At 42.4% G+C, this 13,585-nt stretch overlaps 1 protein-coding gene across 3 annotated transcripts in view; it reads right to left on the bottom strand.

The window, feature by feature from the left end:
* Window positions 1-13,585, bottom strand: part of chn1 (chimerin 1) — a 243,940-nt gene that overhangs the window by 170,688 nt on the left and 59,667 nt on the right. For all 3 annotated transcript variants that reach the window (XM_080198952.1, XM_080198953.1, XM_080198954.1), the window contains one exon: window positions 7,891-8,004. In XM_080198952.1, coding sequence (XP_080055078.1) covers window positions 7,891-8,004 — 114 coding nt within the window. The remainder of the gene's footprint in view (window positions 1-7,890; window positions 8,005-13,585) is intronic.

Genomic DNA, 13,585 nt, shown 5'->3' with positions numbered 1-13,585 from the left:
AGGGTGTCATAGTTTACAGAGAGATTTGGACAAGTTGCAGAGCTGGGCCGAGAGGTGGCGGATGGAGTTTAATGCGGAAAAGTGTGAGGTAATTCACTTTGGCAGGAATAACAGATGTGTAGAGTATAGGGCTAACGGTAGGACTCTGAATAGTGTGGATGAACAGAGGGATCTAGGTGTACGTGTACATAGATCCCTGAAAGTTGGGAATCAAGTAGATAAGGTTGTTAGGAAGGCATACGGTGTCTTGGCATTTATTGGTAGGGGGATTGAATTTAGGAGCCGCAGCGTCACGTTGCAACTGTACAAAACTCTGGTGCGGCCGCACTTGGAGTATTGTGTGCAGTTCTGGTCCCCACATTATAGGAAGGATGTGGAGGCTTTGGAGAGGGTGCAGAGGAGGTTTACCAGGATGTTGCCTGGTATGGAGGGGAGGTCCTATGGAGGAGAGACTGAGGGATTTGAGGTTGTTTTCGTTAGAAAGAAGGCGGCTAAGAGGGGACCTTATTGAAACATATAAGATGATTAGAGGTTTAAATAGGGTGGACAGTGATAGCCTTTTTCCTCGGATGGATAAAGCTAGCACGAGGGGGCATAGCTTTAAATTAAGGGGTGGTAGTTATTGGACGGATGTCAGAGGTAGGTTCTTTACCCAGAGGGTGGTGAGGGATTGGAATGCCCTGCCTGCTGCAGTTGTAAATGCGCCTAGTTTGGGGGCGTTTAAGAGATCCGTGGATAGGTTTATGGATGGAAAGGGATTGGTTTAGGTTAGAGGGTCATTGCTTTTTAATTGGTCAGCGCAACATCGTGGGCCGAAGGGCCTGTTCTGCGCTGTAATGTTCTATGTCAGGACGACTCTTTGTCACTTCAAAGAAATAAAAGTTGAGAATGCAAATGAAGTTACTGTGAAATTCCCCTAGTCACAACATTCTGGCACCTGTTCAGGTCAATGCACCTAATCAGGAAGTCTTTCAGACTGTGGGAGGAAACCGGAGCACCGCGAGGAAACCCAAGCAAACACGACGAGAACGTGCAAACTCCAAGCAGACAACGAACCAAACTGGGAATCGAAGCTGGGTCCCTGACGCTGAGGCACACTGTGCCACCATGCTATAGTGGTATCTCGTATTTAAAATCCTCATCTTTATTTTTAAACCTCTCCATTTTCATACCATAGAACCATAGGAATGATGCAGCACAGAAGGGGCCCATTCGACCCAACTTGTCCATGCTAACCCAAAGGCACCCAGATGCACGTGGACCAGAGCACTGCAACTTTCAGCACTTAAGGTGCAGACCCAGGTACTTTTCAGATGAATTTAGGGTCTTTGCCTCCACCACAAACTCAGGCAGCAAATTCCAGAAACCCACCACCCACTGCATAAAAAGATTCCTCCTCATGGCCCCGCTAATCCTTCTGCTACTTAGCTTGAATCTATGACCCCTTGTTTTAGAACTGTCTGCCAAGTAAACAGGTTGCTCCTGTCTATTCTCTCCCCATCCCTTACAACCCTCAATCATGTCACTCCTCGGTCTTGTCCGTTTCAAAGAAAACAACCCCAATCTCTTGTTGTAGCTACAATTCTCCACTCCTGGCAACATTCTCGTAAATATTCGTGGCACTCTCTCCAGAGCAATTATGTCCTTCCTGTGGTGATGATGTGGATATGCCGGCGTTGGACTGGGGTAAACACAGTAAAAAGTCTGACAACACCAGGTTTAAGTCCAACCTATTTATTTGATAGTAAACTCAGAAGCTTTCGAGGTTAAGCTCTTCTTCAGGTGAATGGAGAGTTCTGGCCTCAGACAGAGCATATAAAGCACAGACAGTTTACAGATTACTGATTAGAATGTGAATCTTTACACCTAACCTGCTGTTCAAGTCCTAAAGTGGCCGATAATGTGAGTGAAAGGAGCACTGATCACAGGTTAAAGAGATGTGTATTGTCTCCCAACAGTACAGTAAGTGAGATTTTGCAAACCCAGGCAAGTCACGGGGGTTACAGATAGTGCGACATGAACCCAAGATGAACTCTCAGTTTTTCCTGTTTATTTAGTATTCTTTTAATGGTTTAATCTCCCTAAGTGCATTATCCCATCTGCCACTTTCCTGCCCACTCCACCAACCTATCATTTTGGAACTTCCAGCTGCTATCCACTACACAGTAAATTTATGTCTCATCTGCAAATTTCCCCACGTTCAACTCCAAATTACTAATATACCGGTGGATCTAAGGAGATCCAGAAAGATGCCAAAAGACAATACCAGACCAAGCTAAAGTCCCAGGCTAGGCCACAGCGATCTCCGCCAACTATTGCACGTTTTGCAAGACATAACAGGCTACAAGATGAAGGCATATAAAATTGCCAGCTCCAACGCACCCCTCCCTGATGGGTTCAATGCATTCGAAGCCCGTTTTGAGCAAGAGGTCAGTGCATGCCCTCCACCTTAGAACCCTGGATGAACCTGTATCTGGGTTACCATTGCAGACGTCAGAGCAGCTGTCTTGAAGGTCAATGCGCGGAAAGCAACTGGCCCAGATGGGGTATCCGGACGTGCACTCAGATCGGATCAGCTGGCGGAGGTATTCACAGTCATCTTCAACCTCTCTTTACAACAATCTGAGGTCCCTATCTGTTTCAAGAAGATGATCATCATCCCAGTACCTAAGAAAAACCAAGCAGCGCGCCTTAATCACTATTGGCCAATGGCTCTGACATCCATCATTATGAAGTGCTTCGAAAGGTTAGTCACGGCACGAATCAATCCCAGCCCCCTGGACTACCTGGATCCACTACAGTTCACCTACCACCGCAACAGGTTCACAGCAGACACCATTTCCCTAGCCCTGCACTCAACCTTGGAACACCTAGATAACAAGGACACCTATGTCAGACTCCTATTTATTGACTACAGCTCAGCCGTCAACATTATTATTTCCACAAAACTCATCTCCAAACTCCATGGCCTGGCCTCGGCACCTCCCTTTGTGACTGGATCCTGAACTTCCCAAATCACAGACCACAATCAGTAAGGATAGGCAACAACACCACCTCCATGATCACCCTCCACACTGGTGCCCCAAGGGCTGTGTTCTCAGCCCCTACTATGTTCCTCATACACCTATGGGCCAAATTCCCCTCCAATTTGATTTTCAAGTTTGCTGAAGACACTACCACACTTGACCTCAGACTTTTGTATATTGTAACAATGACAAGACAGAGTACAAGAATGAGATAGAGAATTTGGTGAACGGGTGCAGAAACAATAATCTCTCCCTCAATGTCAACAAAATGAAGGAGATTGTCATCGACTTCAAGAAGTCGAAAGGAGAACATGCCCTTGTCTACATCAATGGGGACAAAGTAGAAAGGATACAGCGCTTCAGGTTTTTAGGTGTCCAGCTCACCAACAACCTATTCTCGTCTCCCCATGCCAACACTGTAGTTAAGAAAACCCACCGACGCTTCAACTTTCTCAGAAGGCTAAGGAGATTTGGCATGTTAGCTACGACTCTCACCAAGTTTTACAGATGCACCATAGAAAGCATTCTTTCTGGCTGTATCACAGCCTAGTATGGCTCCTGCTCTGCCCAAGACCACAAGGAACTACAAAAGCTTGTGAATGTAGCCTAATCCATCACGCAAACCAGTCTCCCATCCATTCACTCTGTCTACACTTCCCACTGCTTCCGCAAAGCAGTCAGCATAATTAAGGACCCAAAGCACCCCGGATATTCTCTCTTCTACCTTCTTCCTTCAGGAAAAAGATACAAAAGTCTGAGGCCAAGTACCAACCAACTCAAGAACAGCTTCTTCCCTGCTGCTATCAGACTTTTGAATAGACATTCCTTGATCTTTCTCTAAACCCTAGCTATGACTGTAACACTATATTTTGCACTCTCTTGTATCCTTCTCTATGAATGGTATGTTTTGTCTGTATAGTGTATCTGTATAGCATGCAAGAAACAATACTTTTCACTATATGTTAATACATATGACATTAATAAGTCAAATCAAATATAAAACAAACAGCAAGGGTCCCAACACCAAGCCTGGTGAAACACCACTTCAAAATAGCTTTCCATTCGCAAGGGCAGCCGAGGATCATTATCCTTCGTTTTCTGTTACTAAGCCTATTTTGGATCCAGTTTGCCACAATTACCCTCTATCCAATGGGCTTTTATTTTTTTGAATGCCTCTTGCTCTGGCACATGCGCCTCTCTCTCTGGCACCCATGCACGCACATGCACATCACTTTCTCGCACAGATCCGCACACACACTCTCTCACACATTCGCCTCTTGCATGTATCTGCACGTACACACTTGCCTCTCTCACATGCATACATACTTGTTTACTCGCACATGCGCGTGCACACACACATATAGCTCTCTATCAAATCTCAGTTGTGCCCTCATCAAAATCATGAAGAACGGTAATAGTTCCAACAATAAGTCCAATGGAAATCCACACATTCAGGCCCCAATCAGAGCAGTTCCAATAATAACAATCCACTGATTATTAAATTTCAACAATTTACCTAACCAGCATAACCCATCTGTCCAATACTCCTATATTGCTCTTATTTTTATCAAAAGTCTAACATGGGACACTTTAACAAATGCATTTTGGAAATTAAAGAGTAACATTAATAGAGGTATCAGAATCTATTCCAATTGCTGCTTTCTTCTGAAACACCTTAAGTAAGCAACTGCCATCTTTTGGCTTCCACCAGATGATTATATCATCCAATCCATGAACCCGGTGAAACTGCAAGCTGCCGTACAAAAAAAAAATTTAATACTTAGAGAATTTAAATTGAATACATCCGTCTTTCTCCAAATTAATTCTATTCCCTGAAGATGATTTATTTACTCTCTTGCTTCTAAGAGCTTCTGAATAGACTTACCAATAACATATAAAAAATAATTTACAAAAAGCTATTTTTTAAATACCTTAGTCTTGTAATTCCTTACAAAATTCTAAATCTTCAGGCAATGTTCACTGGCAATTATTGTATATGGAACTGTGATGAGTTAAAAGAATGACAGTTGGTAATCACCTTTGTTTTGTGAGCATCACAGTGAAAAATATGCTGCTCCACTGCCAAATGCACTGCATATGATTCTAGTAAATTACTTAATACCTTTAGTAATGGTGGTACCAGATTTGTCCTCAACTAACTACAAGACTTCTCCTACAGTGTGTCCAGTGAGTCTGTAGGCAATCTCTGTGGAATAGAATATAAATATGGAAGATAATGGCCAAGATTTTCTGGCCCTAGTGCGGTTGTTCCCCTATGGCAGATATGACAACCTCCATTGACTTTGGTGGGACCAGAAGATTCTGCCCAAAGATTCCAAAGCTCTAACTCTCTTATCCTCTGAAAACGGAGTGTTGAAGAAATGCCACAAGAAACTAGAAAAACATGAACAAGTGTGCCTGAAAACTATGAAGCTGGGCTAGCGCTTAATATAAAAAAGGATAGCAAGAGTTTTTATAAATATATAAAAAGGAAGAGGCTGGCTAGGGTGAATGTTGGTCCTTTAGAGGATGAGGAAGGGGACCTAGTGGTAGGGGATGAGGATATGGCTAAGGTATTGAATAACTTTTTTGTTTCTGTCTTCACGGAGGAGGACGTGAATAATTTGCCGGGTGTTAGCGATGGAAAGGTGGTAGGACTGGAGGGTCTTAATGACATTACTGTTACTAGAGAGGTGGTGCTCGACAGACTGGAGGGGCTGATTGTGGACAAGTCCCCAGGACCGAATGGAATGCATCTAAGGGTTCTGAAAGAAATGGCGGAGGTGATAGTGGATGCCTTGGTGGTTATTTTCCAGACGTCGCTGGATTCCGGGGAAGTGCCGGATGATTGGAAAACGGCTAATGTTACGCCGTTGTTTAAGAAGGGTGCCAGGCAAAAGGCGGGGAATTATAGGCCGGTTAGTTTAACGTCTGTGGTGGGTAAAATGTTAGAATCTGTCATTAAGGAGGAAATTGCGAGGCATCTTGAAGGGAATTGCTTGATAGAGCAGACGCAGCACGGTTTCATTAAAGGGAAGTCGTGTCTGACAAATTTACTGGAATTCTATGAGGATGTGTCTAGGGCGGTGGATAGAGGAGAGCCGGTGGATGTGGTCTTTCTAGATTTTCAGAAGGCGTTTGACAAAGTACCTCACAAGAGGTTATTGCAGAAGGTCGAGGGACATGGAGTTGGGGGTAGGGTGTTAGCGTGGATAGAGGATTGGTTGTCAAATAGGAGGCAGAGAGTGGGGGTCAACGGGTGCTATTCGGATTGGCGGATGGTGACTAGTGGAGTGCCCCGGGGTCGGTGCTGGGGCCTCAGCTTTTTACCATTTATATAGATGATCTGGAGGAGGGAACCGAGTGTAGGGTGTCGAAATTTGCTGATGACACCAAGATTGGGGGAAACAGCAAATTGTGCGGAGGGTGTGGAGAGTCTGCAGAAGGATCTAGATAGGCTGGGCGAATGGGCCAGGAAATGGCAAATGGAATTTAATGTTGGCAAGTGTGAGGTGGTCCACTTTGGTAGGAAGAATGGTAGGAAGGACTATTGCTTACGGGGCGAAAAACTGCAGCAGGCGACGGTGCAGAGGGACCTCAGGGTCCTTGTGCATGAGTTGCAAAAACCCAGCTTGCAGGTGCAGCAGGTGGTCAGGAAGGCGAATGGGATGCTGGCCTTCATAGCGAGGGGGATTGAATATAAAAGTAGGGAGGTCTTGCTGCAGCTGTATAGGGCATTGGTGAGGCCGCAGCTGGAGTACTGTGTGCAGTTTTGGGTGCCGCACCTGCGCAAAGATATTTTGGCCTTGGAGGGAGTGCAGAGGAGGTTTACTAACCGGAGTTGAGGGGGTTGAGCTATGAGGAGAGGCTGAATAAACTGGGCTTGTACTCGTTAGAGTTTAGAAGAATGAGGGGAGATCTCATTGAGACGTATAAGATGATGAATGGGATGGATAGGATAGAGGTGGAGAGACTCTTCCCGCTCAAAAAAGACAGTAGGACTAGGGGGCACAGCCTCAAGATAAAAGGGGGGCGGTTTAGAACGGAGTTGAGGAGGAACTTCTTCACTCAAAGGGTGGTGAATCTCTGGAATTCTCTGCCCGTTGAAGTGGTGGAGGCTGCCTCGCTAAATATTTTTAAGACGCGGGTTGATGGGTTTTTGATAAGAGAGGGGATTAAGGGTTATGGGGAGAAAGCGGGAAAGTGGAACTGAGCAGCGACAGATCAGCCATGATCTTATTGAATGGCGGGGCAGGCTCGAGGGGCTGGATGGCCTACTCCTGCTCCTATTTCTTATGTTCTTAAGTACTCCCTTATTTTGTAGGGATGTGCCTATATACTTTCCGAATCAAGAATGAGTCATCCTAGATTGTTTTCATACTTCAAGATGAGATTTGTAATGTCAATTTAGATGTTTCTTGAAACTTAATTCAATTAGAATAGCAGTTATCAGTTTTAACCACTTCCAGAAAATTATTTTAATATTTAAACCAAGACACAGCAAACATTTAAAATGTTCAATAATACATTGTCAAAACTACTCAATGCGGCTAAAAAAGTAATAATTCAAGGCCACACACTGAAAATGTATCACTATGTCAAGAAACAGGTGGGTGCACTATGAATGTAAACATCAGATGGCAAAATATACTGACATGCAGTCAGTTTACTAATAGTTATACAAAATACAGATAGTAGTAGTGACCTGATCACAATGAAAATTGTAAAAAAAACAAAATAGTTCTTATTTCTACCATCACAGTGCCTTGTTTATTGACGGTACAGAATAACAATCATTTGACTGGTAGCTTATGCCTTAAGATTTTACTCTTCTCTGAACTTAATCACTAAAATCACTACTAACCGCAGTGCCAGGGTGTAGGTACCAGATTGACGTTGACTTTCCCGAATAATATAACTGCCTTCTGCTACACTTAGCAGTTGATCGGCTGCTTCTCGGGAAATCATTCCATGAAACCTGTTTACAGAAAATATGGAAATTCTGTCATAAAATGTTAGTTACAGTAGACATGCAATGCATGTGCTGTCTTCTAGAAAATGTAATCACCATACAAATCAGGATTAATAATTAAATACAATCTTGGGTCTTTTCAGCCAAGGTACCTGTAGGGAAAATAGTGCAAATAACAGAACACTTTTCAAAGAAACAGCAGAAAAAAACAAACAATCATACAAATCTAACTAAAAACTAAAATCAAAGTAACAGATGTAAACATAATCCTAGAAATTGTTGTTCCAGCAACAGGATCAGCTGAATATTAGAAGTGGGCACCAATGTCACTGACAGTGGAAGTTTAGAGGGATTTCATGCATTTTCAAGGGGACAGCAGCTTAATGGAAATGGGTAATGCACTGAACTGTAATCCAAAAAGAAGGGACTATTGTTTGGGGAACCAGACTTCAAATCCCATTCACGACAGCTGTGGGAATTTAAATTCAATGAATTAATTAATGCAATGGTGACCATGAAAATACTAGATTGTCATAAAAGCCTAACTGGTTCACTAATTTCCTTTTCTGCTGTCCTTACCTCATCAGATGTATGATGCCAGTCCCAAAGCATGTGGTTGACTCTTGACTGCCCTCTGAAATGTCTTAGCAAGCAACTTATTTGCATCAGCTACAGTAAGCTCAAAGAATAATAGAATTGAGCATATCATCCAATATCATCCTAGACAACAGAAACAACAAAGGCACACGACGTCCTGTTGATCCTGCAAAGTTCTCACCAACATTTGGGGACTTGTGGCAAAATTCAGAGAAATTTGTCCCACAGACTAGTCAAGCTCACAAAGTCATACTTTAAAGCCAAGGTTTCAGTCTCCTCCGTTCCTGAGCAAGGGTACAAAACGTACTCTGGGTGGGGGAATTTCAAAATCCAATATTGAAGTGGCTCAGTAGCATCAGACTGACTGATTTGCCAGAGTCCTGCTTCAGGTGGTGAGAGAACCATCATGAAGGAAAGCCTACATGGCCTCTGCTCACTAATCCAGTCCTGATTGGAGTGAAATTTCATGGTGCTGTTTATTTCAGCTGATCATGGCTTGAATTTATCTTTAAATGTTAATGGTCCCTACCAGGGTCATAACTTCAAGTCTCCAGATACCATTACAGTCTTGGTTCAAACAGGGACAAAAGACTGAATTTAAGAGATGAAGTGAGAGTGACTGCCCTTGATATCAAAACAATATTTCACTGAGTGTGGCATCAAGTAGCCCTGGCAAAATTGAAGTCAGTGGGAATTGGGGAAAATGCTCCACTGATTGGAATCACACCTAGCACAAAGGAACATGGTTGTGCTTCTTGGAGATAAATTATTTAAACCCCAGGAATTCTGGGGAGTGTCTTAGATCCAACCACCTTCAGCTGCTTTATTAATGACCTTCTCTCCATTGTTAGATCAGAAGTATAGAACGTCGCCACTGAATCTCCCACCATCAGAATCCTGAGGGTTATCATTGACAAGAAACCATAAATACTATGGTTGCAAGGCCAAATCAGAAGCAACTTACCTCCAGCTCCCCAAAGCCTAGTTATTATCTACAGAAACAATATTCTCCACTGGCCAGGTGCCAGAAGCTCAAATCCATCCAAGCCTTAAGCAGCCATAAGAACAAAAGGAAAAAGAACAAGAAACAGGGGCAGCAGTCAACAATACAGTCTCTCTACCATTCAATGTGATCATGGTTGATCTTCTGTCTCAACTCTACTTTCTTGTTTGTTCCTCATATCCCTTGATTTCCCGAGATACCAAAACTTTGTCTGTCTCAGCCTTAAATGCATTCAACGGTGGAGCATCCATAACTCTCTGGCACAGAATTCCCAAGATTCACAAACCTTTGAGTGAAGTATTCTTTTCTCATATCAGTCATAAACGATCAGTCACTTATCTGGAGATTATGTCCCCAAGTTCTAGATCCTCCAGCGAGAGGAAACAACCTCTCAATGTCCACCCTGTTTAGCCCCTTCAGAATTTTATACATTTCAATGAGATCAATGAGGTTTAATTCTTCTAAACTCCAGAAAGCGTAGGCCTAATTTATTTAGCCTCTCGTTACAGAGCAACCCCCTAACACAGGAACCAATGTAAAGAAGCATTGTTAAACAGATTCTAAGTCTTCCTTTAAAAAGGACAAACCTGCACAAAGTACTCCACATGTGGTCTCGTCAAAGCTAACAAGACTTTCTTATTCATGTACTCCAATCCCCCTGCAATAAAAATCAAAATACTTTTTGGATTCCTAATTGCTTGCTGTACCTGCATGCTAACTTTGTGTTTCTTTTGCAAGTATAACCAGTTCCATTTGAAACTCATACATGTAAAATTTCATACCTTTTAAAAATTATTCTGCTTTTCTATTCTTACTACCAAAACGAATAACTTCACATTTCCCCATTATACCCCATCTCCCAACTTACTGCTCTCTCACTTAACCTGTCTGTTATCTCTTTGTAATCTTTTCATGTACTATTCAAGGCTTACATTCCTACCAGCTCTGAATTGTCAGTGAATTGTGATACATTAATGTTAGTTTCATCTAAATTGTTAATATAGAGTATAAATAGCTGTAGCTTGTGCTGATTCTTGCAACACTCCACTAATTACAATTTACCAACTTGAAAATGACCCATTTATCACAACTCTTTACTTCCTATCTGTTAACCACTCCTCTATCCATGCTAATTAATATATTACTCCAGCTCCATGAGCCCTTATCATGTGTATTAAACTTTTATGTGGCATCTTATTGAATGCATATGGGAAACTGACGTATACTACAATCTACTCATCCCTTTGTCTCTCTTCTAGTAATATCCTTAAAAATCTCTAATACATTTGTCATAAAACCATGTAAACTTCGATCAAACTATCTTCTAAGAACCTCCTTAATAATAGAGTTCACTTGGTCGAGACACCTTACATCACCTTAAATATTCATCCCCTCCATGACTGGCATAATCGTGTGTCCTCTCCCACAGCAACTTTGATGGCAGGGAGGAAATAATCAGATAGGATAATGGCAGGTGAGGACCATGTCGCTTTCTCATCAGCCTGATCAAGTCCTTGGAGGTGTGGGGGCAGGGGAGAGGGTGGGTGGCGGTGGTGGTAGTGTCCCTCAATCAAAGGTATTCAGTTCCTGATCATGGGATCCTGCATCAGGTAGGGAGGGCCTGCTGAAAGCAGAAGGAACACTGGAACACCGATCCAGCTGAGCACTCTGTTCCAAGGTAGTTCTGTAGGTGGGTGGTTAGGGGGCCATGGGATTGCCAGAGTTCTCAGGTGGTGTCAGGGATGGAGGCACATGTTAGGCCTGGAATAGTGAAACAGTCGGGATCTAGCAGGCCTGGGGAGTCTGATATGGCCCAGGGAAAGGGTCTGTGGATTGAGTGAGGGAAGCGATTTTGGGAACAGAGGTTTTACAGTAAGTCATGGGGAAATGGATTTGGAACAGGGTCTGCCTTGTATATCTGCCACTGGAGGCAGATAGTGCAAGAGGTGTTTATCACCTCCACAAGATTCCACCCAGTGACAGCAGCACGCATCATCAACAAAATGCACTGCTGCAGCGTGCCAAGCCTCCTTCAACAGCACCTTCCAAACTCTCAATTTCAGCCAAGAACAAGGGCAGCACCACCTGCGAGCTCCATTCCAAGTCACATACATCTGGACTTAAGAACTATATCCTCATTCCTTCACTATTGCTGGATCAAAATCCTGCAAACCTGTCCTGAAAGTTCCAATACCATTGGACTTCTAGATCCTAATGTTTACTAATTATAGGCCAACTGCACCATACTGCTGCCTCAGACCTGACAGAATTTGATACTGTCCCAGGAAGGGTCAAATTGGTACAGGACAGGCTCGTGGTTGGGAACTAGGTTACCTGATACTGGTCCAAGGGTGGGGTCACAGTTGAATAGAATGACTACGTAAGATTATATAGGATATATAACCCAGATTATAGAGGATATCCAACCATTTCCATGCCAGTGTTCATGCTCCACTTCAGCCTCTTCCTATCTTTCCTTGACTAAATCCACATCATAATTCTATATTCCCTTCTCTCTCAAATACTTGTTAGCTTCCCATTAAATGCATCTATACTATTCGCTTCAACCACACCCCACAGTTGCAAATTCCACATTCTTACTATCCTTTGAATCAACGAGTTTTCTCTGAATTCCCTTTTGGATTTTTTGGTGACTATCTTATATTGATGATCTGTGATTATGCTCATTCTCACAAGCAGAAGCAGTCTCTTTATATCTACTCTATCGGAATCTTTTATAATTTTAGAGACCTCTATTAGGGCACCCCCTCAGCCTTTTTTGTCCCTGCAAGTGTAGAGGAGAATGTTTTTTGATGTAAACCCATGTCTTTCTAGTATTATCCTCGTAAATATTCTTTGCACCTTTTCTGGTGTCTCTATATTATTTTTATAATATTATGATAGAACTGCAGGCAGTACTCTTAACAGTGGCCTAATTAAGGTAGAATAACTTCCTTATTTCTCAAAGTCTATCCTTCTAAAAGAAAGCTTCATCCTTTTGCTTTTTTTTGGCCTTGCTAATCTATGTGTAACTTTGAGTGAATTTGTACTCTGGGATTCCTTTGTTCCTCTACTTCAATTCACTGTGCACCTTCCACATTTTTCTTGCCAAAAATATCCTACCTCACATTTATCTGTGTTGAATTTCATTTGCCAATTATTTGCCCATTCTGCAAGTTTATTAATGTCCTTTTGTAATTTGTTGCAGTCCTCCTCAGTACTGACTATTCCTCCATTCCCCCCTAACACTGGACCAAACACTTTGGTGTCATCTATATTTAGAAACTATGTTTTTGATTATAAATTCCACAATATGAACAGCAGTGATCCTAGTTCTGCCTTTGTGGAGCACCACTTCCCACCCTCTGCCACTCTGAATAACTGGCCTTTACCCCCATCTCTCTGCTTTTTGTATTGAAGTCAGCTGAAAATTCATTCTGTCATTTGTCCCCTGACTCTGCATTCTCAGATCTTCTCAATTACTCTATTATGGGGACCTTATCAAAGGCCTTTTGAAAATCCAGATAAATTACATCCATTCCACTACCTACTCTCTCTGTTACTGCCACGCAAAACTAAATAGGTTGACACAGCAAAATTTTCCTGGTTGGAATCCATGCGGACTTTACAATATAATACAAAACTACTGGAAATTCAGCTACTTTCAGCTTTAGTAGAGTTTACATTATTTTCCCCACTAATGATGTTAAGGTGACCAGTCTATATTTCCTGTACATGTTCTGTTCCCTTTCTTAAATATAGGAATTACATTAGCTATCCACCAGTCTTCAGGCACTGTACCTTTTTCACATGAATTATTAAATAAAGTGCAGAAATGATTCTGCACCACTTCTCTGGAGTCTTTTAAAACATGTGGATGCAAAGAATCTGGCGAACGGACTCCATCCTCATCGAATTTGACTGTATTTTCCTCAATACATCCCTTTTTAAAAAAAATTTTAAATTCAATTATCTCATTTCTCATTT

Source organism: Carcharhinus amblyrhynchos, chromosome 11, assembly GCF_965287045.1.
Source record: "Carcharhinus amblyrhynchos chromosome 11, sCarAmb.v2.hapA, whole genome shotgun sequence".
Lineage (NCBI taxonomy): Eukaryota > Metazoa > Chordata > Chondrichthyes > Carcharhiniformes > Carcharhinidae > Carcharhinus > Carcharhinus amblyrhynchos.
Note: the sequence above shows the minus strand (reverse complement) of the source record. Positions and strands in the feature narration are given on the sequence as shown.